The 13,934-nt window shown below is 42.8% G+C and overlaps 1 protein-coding gene across 1 annotated transcript; it reads left to right on the forward strand.

Moving 5' to 3' along the window:
* The first annotated feature begins 1,279 nt into the window (after positions 1–1,279).
* LOC139650044 (G-protein-signaling modulator 2-like) lies at positions 1,280–13,785 on the forward strand. The gene is made up of 16 exons (XM_071526587.1): positions 1,280–1,457; positions 1,927–1,965; positions 4,418–4,789; positions 7,085–7,306; positions 7,390–7,525; positions 7,634–7,773; positions 7,949–8,072; positions 8,233–8,348; positions 8,859–9,014; positions 9,784–9,892; positions 10,225–10,354; positions 10,464–10,540; positions 10,768–10,956; positions 11,147–11,306; positions 11,785–11,975; positions 12,764–13,785. Exons 3-16 carry the CDS (start codon positions 4,725–4,727, stop codon positions 12,944–12,946), a joined length of 1,998 nt encoding a protein of 665 aa, XP_071382688.1. The 5' UTR covers positions 1,280–1,457; positions 1,927–1,965; positions 4,418–4,724; the 3' UTR covers positions 12,947–13,785.
* The last annotated feature ends 149 nt before the right edge of the window (positions 13,786–13,934 follow it).

The raw sequence follows: 13,934 nt of genomic DNA on the forward strand, positions 1-13,934 counted from the left end.
TGGAGGCTCGTCAAGCCTGTCTTGGCCTGTGCAGGAGCATGGAGCACCTGTTCATTCCTTAGCAACGCAGGCTGGCGAGCAGACAACACTGGATCAAAATGTGCTGAAGCCGTCAATTATTCAACAATCTATGCATTGTGTGGGCGAAGGTTTGGGTGGTGTGAGTGTGGTAGGTGTTTGTATGAATGTGTGCTGTATATGGATGACAAAGTTTGTGTGTGTGTGTGTGTGTGCCTATGTGCGAGCACATGTGAGTGCATTGTGAAAGCTGATTAACAAGTTCTTCAGCATTACTAGAAAGTGAGATTGCTATGCAGACCATGACCAATGCAATTTCAAAACAATTCCTGTACTCTCATAGCTCAATTCTGTAAACCTGTTCACTTCACAATTCTGCCACAATTTGCATACATAACATAAAGAAAGTTTTTAAAACAGCTGAATGTCCAATGACATAAGGTGGTGTTGGTAACTTACTCTGTGTAAATGAATTGGTCCCTCAGTGATCCCACATCAGGTTTGCACTTGACATCTTCAGAGGAGTAATTTAGATCCACAGCCTATAGCTCTTGCTCCTGACATAATCTTGCAATTACATTGTTTCTTGCTGTTACGCTACAGTACATGGTTTCACGGGCAGGCTTAGTTTCTGCGGCCTCATCAATAATGTACATCGCAGCGCTGAACGTCTGGTGTCGGACTGGCAGCGTGCAGGCGGAGCCTGGTTGCCTGGTAACCCCGGCGAAGCCTCCTCCAAGACTGCTGAGGAAGTTAGCTAGCTAGCAAGTAGCAGCAAAGACTCCGGGCGAATAAACTTCATACCCTGCTGCTTTTAGTAAGGCTTTTCGGGTGTGATGCTTTTGACTCAGACCAGTTAGATGATCTGATTTCTGCAACATCATGCACCGGCGCAGGTTCACTTTGAACCCTTACCTCCATCAACTGTCTGTCAGTGAATACACGGTATGCAAATCCCAAGCGCTACATCGGCTGCCTGGAAATAAAGTTACTTACTGCAACTCAGTTTGCATGCAAAAAAAGATTTCGAAATTTCAAACGAGGTAAAGTTAGCCGCTGTTTGCTAACTCTTAACTAGTTGGCACTGACAGCTCAACGTTAGCAATACGTCACCCTCTCTCCATTCTATTCAAATCTAATTGGTCCAATGACAGTTATTTGGGCGTGGTTATCTTTGAATGTAGTCCTCTGATTGGCTGCTTGGCTAAAAACAGTGAGTACAGCCGCAGGGTTTCTTCTTACTCATCGAAGTTTAAGAAGTTTCACAATACTGTGGAAAAGTGTAGGGATAATGTAGTGTTAGGCTGGTTATAATACAGTTTATATCTAGACTTAACCATCAGCTGTCCGTTTTTGGAAATATAACAAGGTTAGTATTCTGCCAGAAAGCAAAGAAAAGAAGAAGAGAATCCACCATTGTTCGAACTGGATCGTCTAACGTAAGTTTAGCAGCTAACAAGCTAACTTAAATAGCTAATGTGATACACTGTGCGTTATCACCCATGCTTTGAACTAACGACAGTTTGGTGTAGCAGACCACTGACTGAGAAAACTACACATCAGTAAAATCTTGTGTTAACAATCTCCAACCTCCGTCAAGCAACCTAAACGAAGAGTAAAATCTGTATGAACTGATATAGAGACCGAGACAGCGATGTATGCTGGCTGTGACAGTCTAACCATTATGATTAATCACCTTGAGTTCGGATAATCAATAAAGTTACTATTTGTTACGATTATTACTGACGTTAGTACTGATATGTAAGGGCACAATGGGATTCAAATCAGTGTGTGGCTGAAAAGTAATTTCTCACTCTTGCATGTTAAACAGAGTAACCAAATGTTGCAACACCAATTCTTATTCAGATGTACTTTGATGTATTCATGATCATGATACTTTCCCTACAGGCTTCTCAGATTCCCTGTCCCTATATTGAAGAATTACCGGTAAGTATCCTACTAGTTATTTGTTTTATGTCTTCCTTTTGTTTTGGTGCGGGGTTTGCTGGTGCAATGCTGTAATGCTGAGTGCTGTTTCCATGTTTTGATTTGGTTCTCAGAGATTGTGGTCATTTGAGTGCATCAATGGGCTATAGGCACAAAGAAAATAGATCACATCTACTGTGTGTTTAGGATGGCATCATGTCCTGTTTGTGACTGAAAGAGTCAGTGATCACCTCCTGTGAAGCTGTCATTAAAAGACAACCTCTTGTTTCCTTTGACTGCCCTTAGTCATGGATCACTTGTCCCTTTTACACACTTACTCATGCACACTGTAGCTTTGTGACCAGGTCTCTCAGAAACACACCCATTTGGCATACAATACTGGAAAAGGCTGCACCAACACTGGCAGTCGTTGATTGCTGATTATAAACATATGCAGGGATATGTACTGCACAGACTCCCAAAGCCCCGGGCTTTACTTTGGATTATGCCTGTTCACATTCACCTACTGCAGTAGCAGGAATAACAGGCTGAGCAAAAAGACGGTTTAGTCCTCATGACATTTTTTCAGGCAGATTGATTAAAACACAAGGACTTAAAATATCAGAGCTTTGTCTATTTTGGTACAGTACATGGATTATTGCGGAATACAAGACTCAGTGGAAATGTACCATCTCAGCAAAGTGTGTCCGATTCTAAAGTCATCCGGGTGTGATCAACACTTTAGCTACAGCTGGTTTAGCTCTTGACTTATACTGTAGGTCTAGGCAATGCAAAAGTGACACACATAGATACATGCAGGCACACCCCAGACAAATGTATATGCATGTAAACACACACACACACACACACACACACACACACACACACACACACACACACACACACATACACACATATACATACACACACACACACACATATACATACATACATACATACATACATACATACATACATACACCTATTGGTATATCATCAAGAAAGCTTGGAAGTATAAAAGGTCCCCTAAATCTTGTTTGATGTCTATGCCTGATCAAATTTGCCAGCCTTATTCTCAGATGAATGGGAAAGGCTGATTTCAACGAGGCCTGATTGAGTTGTTGCATGTTGTGTAACAACAAGAATGGTGTTCTAGTGTAGCTTTGTTGTTGTTGTTTGCTGTTTTGCTTGTCATTTGTGTTTTAAGCTTTAGTGCAACTCTTCTTACAGTATGAGTTGAATGCCGATCTTGTTTTACCTTTTGATAATACATGTAGATCAGTGGTCTTAATCTGAGGTGGTCTTAGTCTGAGGTGCTTTGTGAATACAGGCCCTGCTTAGTTGTAAGGTAGGTAGAACTGGGCAAGCATTCATAAAGTTTTGTAGAGTTGGCATACTGATCTGACACCATTTTGACTGGTAACTATTTTTAGAAGCTTGATAATTACAGGCTCATGTTTGTGGTGATAAGCTTAGCTGGTCATGCTCTCTGTGATGTGGACAGTGACAAGACTTTTGCAGCCAAACAGTAGCTCATATAGCCGGCTGATATTTTGTTGATGATTGGAAAGTGCTAAGCAAAATGGGGGGACAATGAGTATGCAGATCACTGGATAATTCACAATGCCTAATCTATGATCATATCTAAAATGTAATCCAGTCGACTGCAAAGTTACAGTATGCCTGAACTAAGATGCCCTAAAAATCTATTAGAAAAATTAAGGATTCCTTCTTAAAGTTTTTATGAACATACAAATGAGAATAGTAGCCTCTGCTTATTTATCACCTCTACGTTATTTTGCTGAAAGAATCAGGCCAGCTTGCAAATTTCTGGTCTGCTCCATTTCCCACTTTGTGTGTGCGGAGGGGAGGGAGGGGCTGGGGGAATAAACTTGGGGGACAAGTGGGTGTGGTTAGAATGACCTCATGTGGGAATGAGGCAATGGTTGGCTCTGGTCTTTCCTTGGTCTATTCTATCTTATCCATGTAGCTTGCTTATCATTGTCCTTGCCTCTGGTGGAAATTACATGCACACTGTGAGTTCCTTTAATTCCTGTGTTTTTGCAAGTGGTGTCTGGACTATTTCACCTCTTTGTTTTAATTTAGTGACCTTCTTCTTCATGAATCATGCAGCAAGTTGTCGGTTGTCGGTTGTTTTCATTGCCTACCTATGATTTGCATTCGCACACTCTGGAAGTGATCTCTTCCCTGCATCTCTGCTTGCTTAGGCTACATCTCAAGGCATTTGTAGCTCGCTCACCTTGTAAATAGAGCTCACACACCTCCAAGTCTGGATGAATTGAGTCACTGCCTTAGAGTGACAGCTTGTGTGTGATTGACCCCATCCATTCTCACCCCACTCTCTCACTTCCTGCCTGCCCTGCTTGTGCGCGCTGCTGTTTGGTTGGTGTTGCCATGGCATCGTGTGGCCAGAATGAGGCTTCACATTCAGCATCTTGTGTTCTCTTCACAGAGGGCCGCTGAGGAGAGATCGCGGGGCAGTGACGCAAAACATACAGTAAACGAACGCAGCCCTACGGACTGACGCTCAAGACTCTGCAGCTCTGTCTTACACTCATGGGGTTTTCTTCCCCCTGTCTACATTCAGCAGAGGGACAATCTCACACTTGACCAAAAAGGGTGACTTTTAGTTGGGTGCTCCTCTTGCCCACCTCGCTTCAGCCAAAGAACTTTTTTTTTTATCTTGTTAACTGTTGTTTTTAAACGCAACCATTTTTTCTGGATGTAGATTGGGAGTTTCCCTCATATTATGCTCTTCAATGGATACCAGTGGTTCAATGGGTAGCATTCGGAAAGAGGAGCAGTCCTTTCATGTCCGCTACAGGTAGGCATCTCTCATCTCTCAACTAAAGTATGGTTGTGGAGAAGATGGCATGGCTCTGTTTTCCACTTTTTCCTTTTTGTTTTTCCATATTAGTTTTAGATGGGACTGTTAATGAAATGATTACATGATGGTTAAAAGAGAAAAAGCTCTTCTATTTTTATACTTGTTAATGCTTGTTACATAAGATGAGGTACTTTTCCATTTGGTGTAGCCTAGTTGAGGAAATACTGGCATTATGAGTAATATGGAGTTGAAACTACTTGAAGCTTAAAGGTAAATTCAAGAGTTCAAAGTGAGTGGGGGTTGCTTTTCACAGTGCTTCCTGTGAGTTTGTTGACTAAAGGCAGGTGAGTGACTTAAATAGGCATCACCCAGCTGTCCCTTTGCCCAGGTAAAGAGCACTGGCAGCAGGTGTGACCTGCCAAACACAGAAAGACCTGCTCCAGCTAGCATCAATATTTAAAAAGCCCCTGAAAAATTCATCACTGCTTACTTTGTTTTGTTTTTTTGACACACAAGTTTATCCAACTTCTTGGGATAGAACATACATCCGCTTGGTGGAACTACTAGCAGGGCAATTATTCTCAATGAAGTGAGTCCATTAGACTAAATTACAGTGACCACTTGTGTCTGACATGTCTAATAAAGCACCTTAACATCGACCAGCTCTGTAATCTGTGGGTGTGCACTCTACTCCTGTAATCTCAGGTGACCAGGTCAGAAGAAAGAGCTTAAGAGAAAGACAAGCAGATTATCTGAGAAAATGCTGATTCAGGAGGTTCCTTGCTGCCCTGCGGTTGGGGTTAATACCATGACAATATCACAGGCTTCACCTTGAAAGCTTTTACTATATGTGGTGCAAAATGTCTTTGATGTAAAATGATCAGTGGTTGTGTTACAGGAAAGGAACATTATTGTTTGACCTTTATTTAGATTTGATTGAAAACCCAACAAGATCTTCATCATCATCTTCTTTCAGTATAGGCTAGTAAGTTGGGTCTGAGTCCATCTCTCAATGCTTCAGAGACAGAGAAGAAGCTGCAGCCTGGAAGTTTTCCCCAGTGGAGTCTGTAGATGCCTCTCAGATGTTCCATGTGCTGCTGTTGTTGTTGTTGTTGTAAGACACGAAAAGCCAGCAGGTAGGCTAGTATTTACCAAAGCTAGAGTGGTGTTGTGTGTTGTTACTTTGTAGTAAACAAAAGGTGGGCTTTTCTAATTTAAGGCCTAAGACGAGTGCTCCAATGAGCTTTACCAATTATTGACAACACCATGTTTGCCGTTGTTCACAAAATTATAGGCTAACTTAAAGAAGAAACAAGCTACATTGTTGGAACTGTTAATGTTATTTCTATGTAATTTCAGTAGTACACCATACACTGTGTAGCCTATTACTTTGTGTGAAGTAGCCCAGATTAGCCTATGCCTTTGTGGGTCTCTGTGGGTCAGTTTTCTTTGAGAGCTTCCAGACAAAACACTGGGTGGGCACAGGAGGAAAGCTTGAAGTAAACAAATTGAATAGACTTTGTGTGAAGCTAATCTCATTCCCAACAAAATAGTGGGTTGGTTTACTCAAAACCAAAAGTTGGCACGACTGTAACAATTTTTGCTGTGCACAAATTCACCGCTTAATCTGCTATTAATCCATCTGCAGAAAATCCATCTGCCATTGTGGATACTCCTCTGACCTAGGCACACTGCAGCCTAATCTCATTTCCAACACCATGAGGCTTAGCTACTCTGTGGTCATAAGGAACTATACAAAATATTCAAACAATTTCTGGTACTTAATCTAGCCTAATATGTTTGTAATAAAGATGGGAATGGTGAACATTAGCCCTGTATAACATTTCTACCCAGTCTAAGCTTCACTTGAGTGTACAAGGAGCTCACTTTACTGTCTTGGCCATGCCGAAAGGATGTGAGACCTACCATGATAAACAAACCCAGCTAACTTGGGCCATTGTTCTCTGAAGGTGGAAGGAAGTAGCTAAACAACATTCCCTGTTGAAAGCTTTCCTTAGAAAGAGATTTTGTTCCTTGGTTGTGAGAGGAGTCCAGTCAGTTGGCCATAGGTTACAGCCAAAGACTTTCTGTTTTTCTTCAACTTCTTCAGCTCTGGTTCTTGGTTTTGCATTTGGATTGTAGTTACTTTGGAAATACTCATCGAGTGAGTAAGCTGATTTTTTTTTTTTCCCTGAAGCTTAGCCAGCGCAAACATCAGACCAAAGCCTTGTTTGTGCTTGACACTTGAGTGGAATTTTTGTTGTGTAAGCGGTGCGTTTCTGTCTGCTGTAGGATGGAGGCGTCCTGCCTGGAGCTGGCCTTGGAAGGTGAGCGGCTCTGTAAGGTGGGCGACTACAGAGCCGGCGTGTCCTTCTTTGAGGCTGCCATCCAGGTGGGCACAGAGGACCTGCAGGTGCTGAGTGCCATCTACAGCCAGCTGGGCAATGCTTACTTCCACCTGCACGACTACGCCAAGGCCCTGGAGTTCCACCACCATGACCTCACTTTGACCAGGTTAGACCTTCACACATCTTGCCCTAACTCTGCGAACAGGTTTGTACTTTCTTTATCCTACTCACTTACTATGTCTTACATAGGACAATTGGCGACCTGCTTGGAGAGGCCAAAGCCAGCGGAAACCTTGGCAACACGTTGAAGGTGCTGGGGCGGTTTGATGAGGCTGTGGTTTGCTGTCAGAGGCACTTGGATATAGCGAGGGACATCGGTGACAAGGTGAGGCAGCAGCATACACAAGCACATTAGTGAATGATGCAGACAATGGCACAAAGATTGGGTGGAGTTTCAGGACATCAGTGCATTTTTTTCATGTATATGTGTTAGGTGGGTCAGGCGAGAGCACTGTATAACTTCGGGAACGTGTACCACGCCAAGGGCAAAAGTATCTGCTGGAGCGGAGCCGAGCCTGGGGATTTTCCAGAGGAGGTCATGACGGCACTGAGGAAGGCGGCTGAGTACTACGAGTAAGTCACTGTGTGCAGTGCTGGTTAGTGTGTGTGGGTGTTTCAACAGTAGTAAGCGTGCCTTATACTGTATATGCTAATAAAAACATGCCTCACCGCTAACTATTCTAATCGGATATCTATATCATAGAAATTAGTCGCTGTCTGACCATTCGGTTTCATCTGGATTTTGCAGGGCGAACTTGGCCATAGTGAAGGAGCTTGGAGACCGGGCTGCCCAGGGCCGAACCTACGGCAACCTTGGCAACACTCACTACTTGTTGGGAAACTTTCGCAATGCTGTGGCTTCGCATGAACAGGTGCAGTATAACCCTGAAAACCTTTTCCTTATCAAAAGACGTATTTCAGTCCATAGAAAAGCTTGATAAGCATTTGATTCAATGACAATCTACTGTTACAGTGACTAAAGTTAATGTGAAATGATGAAATGCATGTGTGTGTTTTCATTTCTTTACTCAGCGCCTGCTCATAGCCAAGGAGTTTGGCGACCGCTCGGCCGAGAGACGGGCTTACTGCAACCTAGGGAACGCCTATATATTTCTGGGGGAATTTGAAGTGGCAGCTGAGCATTACAAGTAAGCCAAACCCATCAGGCCCCAGCCCAGGCATTCATTCTGTTAATGAAGTTTGCCAGCTCCAGCACACAGGCCAGCTGAGACAACAACAGAGGAGTCTTAAGTCTCTGTCTGGAGTGTCTAACACCGCCAGTTTCACAGGGTTTAGTTTGGTCAGACATGGCAACCACATCAGTTCTTTAATTCAAAATCAAAAACCAAATTACAGTGTCAAGAGGGCCAACAGACAGAGACAATGCAGTGTGTGTGGAATTAATAGAAATTCTCCATTGTCTTGAATAAATGCACAGCTTGTTTTTTTTCTCACTAGGCCTCTTTAAAACAAATTTCTGATGACTGTAAAAGCAAAAAAAACAAAAACAAAAAAAAACCTTTCCTTGACTATATTGGACCAGCTGCTATATTACCAACTTGTCTTCTGAGAAAGTAGGCCTATACCATGGAAAGCCAGAGTCAAATATTGAGGCATCATGACAGTTTGTTGAATCAGTTTGTCTGATTGTTTGTCAGGAGGACGCTGCAGCTGGCGAGGCAGTTGAAGGATCGAGCTGTGGAGGCCCAGGCCTGCTACAGTCTGGGCAACACCTACACACTTCTCCAGGACTACGAGAGAGCCATAGACTACCACCTCAAACACCTCATCATAGCCCAGGACCTTAATGACAGGTACACACACACACGGCATTATTACTTTACTAAACACTTACAGTACGTCAAAGGAGTTTGGACCATTTACTGCAAGAAATGGTTGTACCGTTGTATTTCCCAAAAAAGGCTCTACTCTTGAGGATTTTCCCCAAATTGAAGCAGCATGCGAGAGATTCTGCAAGGAGCGCAGTAAAACCCCAAGGCATATTAGATATGTCATCCAATAATATGGAAACCAACATAAAACCAGACATAATTCAGAGCTTGCACAAGTGTCCTGGTACAGATAATAGTAGCAAGAGGTTAGGGTGGCAGAGGGATTTTTTGTAGCAGCCTTTGTCAACAGCAGCAGTGGCGCGAATAATCAGTAGAGTGAGCTGTCAGATTATAAAGACCGCCTCATTGATGTGTTTGAGTGTGATTAGTGATGGTAAGAGTCATCTGATCAATATCACCTGAGGGAGCGGGGGTGAGCAGCTATCAGATTAATCTGATTATGTAGAGTCTAACTAAAGTAAGACACTACGAAACATCCTATGACATTAACCTCAGAAAAAAGAGAATTGTCGATTTAGCGCCTTAAATATTGGCAGTTCATGCACTTATACGTATATGGAGGTTATGCCTGGTATTATTGACTTCTATCTCAAACAACAATATATGTTGTTATATTTTGTTGTATGTATGTATGTATATATATATATATATTGGATATATATATATATATATAATATATATATATATATATATATATATTTTGGATACATTGGATGTGTATTTGCTGCAGGATTGGGGAGGGCCGTGCCTGTTGGAGTCTGGGAAATGCTCACACAGCACTGGGGAACCATGACCAGGCCATGCACTTTGCTGAGAAACACCTGGAGATCTCCAGAGAGGTACATACAAAACAGAAACGAAAGTTTTGCTTCTCCACCTCAGCCTACAGTAAAACCTTATTTATCATAGCCTCTGACTTCATATTGAACAAATAAGTAGTGATGTAGTGAACAATATTCTAGTAAGTGCACATTTTTTTTATTTCCTGGTTGATGCATACAATAAATAGAATTCTCCAGAGGGTGTTAGGTGCATGCATGTTAGTTTTTGTTGCTTGGGATTTAAGGCATCAATGGTAGAGTTGTACCTTGCAATAAGTTCCACAAAACAGGTAAAGAAATCCTTCAGTGCTAATGTTAACTTCTCCATCTGTGTGGTGTGTTTTTTCCAGACTGGAGACCGGAGCGGGGAGCTGACTGCTCGAATGAACGTGTCTGATCTCCAGATGGTCCTGGGTCTGAGCTACAGCACAAATAACTCCACTCTATCAGAGAACAAGGAGATAGACTACAACCTGCATGGTACAAAAACTGTATAATCACACATCCTGAACTCTGAATTAACAGTTATTAGTGGTGTTTTGACAGTGTGGTACGTATTCCAGGTATTAACAGTCGTTATGTATTTCAGGAGCAAGGCCCAGGATGAGCAGGAGACACAGCATGGAGAACCTGGAGCTGATGAAACTCACTCCAGACAAGATGAATGTAAGCGCTGCACATGAACTTCACATTCCACTCACACACATTATGCTCCCTCACTGCACATTGTGTGTCACGCCTTGCTGCCAAACCAGATTTTTCCAGATGTTTTACGACCATAGATAATTAGAACATTTATCTTATCCCTATTTTGTATTTCTTCCTATCAACTCCTTTCCCTCCTCGTTTCCATTCTGCGTCATGTTAATGCGGGCCAATCCTGTGTGTCAAAGGGTCAGAAGTGGAACAGCGACATCCTGACCAAACAGTCCAAGCCCAGCCTGGCTAAGACCTCCTCCAAGCTGTTCTTTGTCAGCCGTCTGCGCGGGAAGAAGCACAAGGCTGGTGGCTCCAGTAAGGTCCTCCAGGACACCAGCAACACCCTGGATACCAGCCAGACCGCTGCACAGGGACCGCAGAAGGTATTGCAGCACAGGGAGTCTTGGACCCATACCACAGAGTTGCCTAGACCCCATTCAGTCTCTAACAGCTGATCATTGAACAGAGCCGGTTTTACGTATTTAATGTGATGTTTGTGATGTTTATCTCCTATTGTCCATTATCTCGTACTGCCGTGCGGTTTTTCATTTTGCTCTTTTTCCTCTTCATTAGCGAGTCAGTCCTGACATGCTCGGAGACGAGGGCTTCTTTGACCTGCTCAGCCGTTTCCAGAGCAACCGTATGGATGACCAGCGCTGTTCAATACAAGATAAGGGCAGCAGGCTGTCACTTAACAGCGGCCTAGAGACGCCTCCCACAGCCATCAGGAAATGTGAGTACACACACACTAAATTTAACCAATCCCACAACAAAACTTTAGAGCTGCAACGATTAATCGATTAGTTGTCAACTATTAAATTAATTGCCAACTATTTTGATAATCGATTAATCGGTTTGAGTAATTTTTTAAGAAAAATAAGTCAAAATTCTCTGATTCCAGCTTCTTAAATGTGAATATTTTCTGGTTTCTTTCCTCCTCTATGACAGTAAACTGAATATCTTTGGGTTGTGGACAAAACAAGACATTTGAGGATGTCATCTTGGGCTTTGGGAAACACTGATTGACATTTTTCACCATTTTCTGACATTTTATAGACCAAACAACTAATCAATTAATCGAGAAAATAATCGACAGATTAATCGACAATGAAAATAATCGTTAGTTGCAGCCCTACAAAACTTCATTTTCAGACTTGTATAAAATTCTTCCTCTTCTTGTCCCCTTCTGCCCCTTCTCTGATCCCCGCCAGCTGTGTCAGAGTCTGCGAATGTCTCGGGTACCCAAGGCCGGCGGTTAGAGGAGTCGGCAGCAGTAGGGGGGAGCTTGCCCGGCCTCAGGCTCAATCAGCACAGCAGCCAGGCGGTGCTCAGCCACCTGATGGCCAACGCAGACAACGCCGAGCCGGACGACGACTTCTTCGACATGCTCGTCAAATGCCAGGTGGGCCATACCTGTATTTTGACTGTATGTTTAGTGCTTGAGGAAAAAATGGCTCAGTGTATGCATTAGGGCAGTTTTTTCTGTGTTTTTTTCTAGATGAGTGGGTGGGTGGGGGTAATATTGTTTCTGAGACCCAGGTTTGCTCCAGGGCCCAATCTAGGATCAGTTCCAGTAGCTCTTTGGCTCTTATATGGATATTTAGGATTTATCTGGACAGGCTGAGCAATGAGGTCAGATGATGTTGATGATGAAGTTTCGTTGTATTTATATTTTTCTAGCCATGGGAGCCACCGCAGTTAAGTGAATGTCAAGGAAACACAGCATAAGGGTGTTTGTTCTCTAACAAATGACTAAAAACTACAAAGCAACTTTTCACCTTGAGGCAGGAAATGTATTTAGTCCCGCCCTCATTTGGTCAAGTTCCCGCCCCAACACTTGTCACTCATCTTGATGAGCTGTTTACTTTGAAACGGCATCTAGCCTGAGGCTGAGGTAACCAGCATCTGAAAAGCCTCCACTGAAACAGACGTGAACACAGCCAATCTGTATTACAATAATGCTAGTGTTCAGATATTTATTTGAATGGGTCTTGTCTGCCACATGTTTAGCTTCACTGTTCTCTTGTTTCTTACTAGTTTCTGCCATTGTTGTTGTTATTATGACTTCCCTGCACTTGATAGCCATAACCGGGCTCACCACTAGCCACTCCCATAGCAACTGGTATACTCCCAAATGCAGCACCATATCTGACTCTCTCTCTCATATCGTCCTTCCTCTTTCTGTACCAGGGGTCCCGTTTGGATGACCAGCGCTGCGCCCCCCCTCCTCCCCCGGCCCGTGGGCCCACCGTACCTGATGAGGACTTCTTTAGCCTCATCATGCGCTCGCAGGCCAAGCGAATGGACGAGCAGCGTGTCACCCTGCCCTCCGCAGCAAGCTGTACAGCCAGGCCCAGCTCCAGCTCCAACTGACCCGCGCCAGGGAACAGGGCATCGACTGTGGGTGAAACACGGCATCGACTGTGGGTGAAACACCAAGGAGACCGGCCCCCGTGGATGAAACACCTAGAGGGACATGTTCTCATGAAGATGGTGACGATATTGACTCTGTACCAGTGGATGGTCACACCATCAGTTATTGACAACTGTCAAGTTTGAGAAAACCTTGTGTGTCTATATATTTGTCCTTATGGACAATACAAAGCACTGCCAGCATTATGTAGTACAGTAGGGGAAAAAGCTCACTTGGAGTGTGGTTCAGCAGATTGAATCATTAAACTACAACTGGATTCGCAGAACTTGCACAATACAAACAAACAGTAGTATCAGGGACAACAGTATGTTTTTTTTTTTATCCTTGTTGTTTTTAATGATTCTGTATTCCTTTTGAATTTCATATCACCAAAAGTGTATCTTTAGATACACAATTATGTTTGTATTTATTGTACTTTTGATGATTGTTTTATGGATCTGTAAGCTGCCGTCCTACCACTCTTTATTACTTAATGTGGCTTTACTCACAATGGTGTCTATGAATCAGTCTGGACACAAAGGTACAGCACTCTTTCCATGTATTTTACTTGTTTGTATGTCAGGTTTTGGTTTGATTTACAGTAGCAATGACCTAGGTCAGGTAAAGGAATTTTAAAAAGGCTTTTTCAGACAAATGGTCTTTGACAAAAGAATGAATTTAACCATTGTACAGGCCCATATGCTCTTTTATACTACATATATTTTGATTGAGGTCAGAGGAATAAAGCCTCATTTATTTAGTGTAGTAATATGTTGTATTGCCTTTTTTTTTTAAATGTTCAAACTAAACTCCTGTGTCTCATTTATTCAAAAACAAACAGTATACAACTTGTCTGAAGTGTAAAAGACGCTTTTATTTAGTTAACGTACCAGCAATCACACTTCATTGAGCTTGAATTAACTTAATCACTTTTTAAAACAAGAATTA

Source organism: Centroberyx affinis, unplaced genomic scaffold (genome assembly GCF_046629955.1).
Source record: "Centroberyx affinis isolate AG114_WGS23_722 - 3 ecotype Tasmania unplaced genomic scaffold, CSIRO-AGI_Caff_v1 ptg000112l_1, whole genome shotgun sequence".
Taxonomy (NCBI): domain Eukaryota; kingdom Metazoa; phylum Chordata; class Actinopteri; order Beryciformes; family Berycidae; genus Centroberyx; species Centroberyx affinis.

Excerpts from the sequence above, each read along its gene's own strand:
- LOC139650044 (XM_071526587.1), top strand. The coding sequence starts at position 4,725 with ATGGATACCAGTGGTTCAATGGGTAGCATTCGGAAAGAGGAGCAGTCC. Across the intron at positions 10,957-11,146 it reads CTGCACAGGGACCGCAGAAG|CGAGTCAGTCCTGACATGCT; the intron begins GTATTGCAGCAC and ends CCTCTTCATTAG. Across the intron at positions 11,307-11,784 it reads TCCCACAGCCATCAGGAAAT|CTGTGTCAGAGTCTGCGAAT; the intron begins GTGAGTACACAC and ends GATCCCCGCCAG.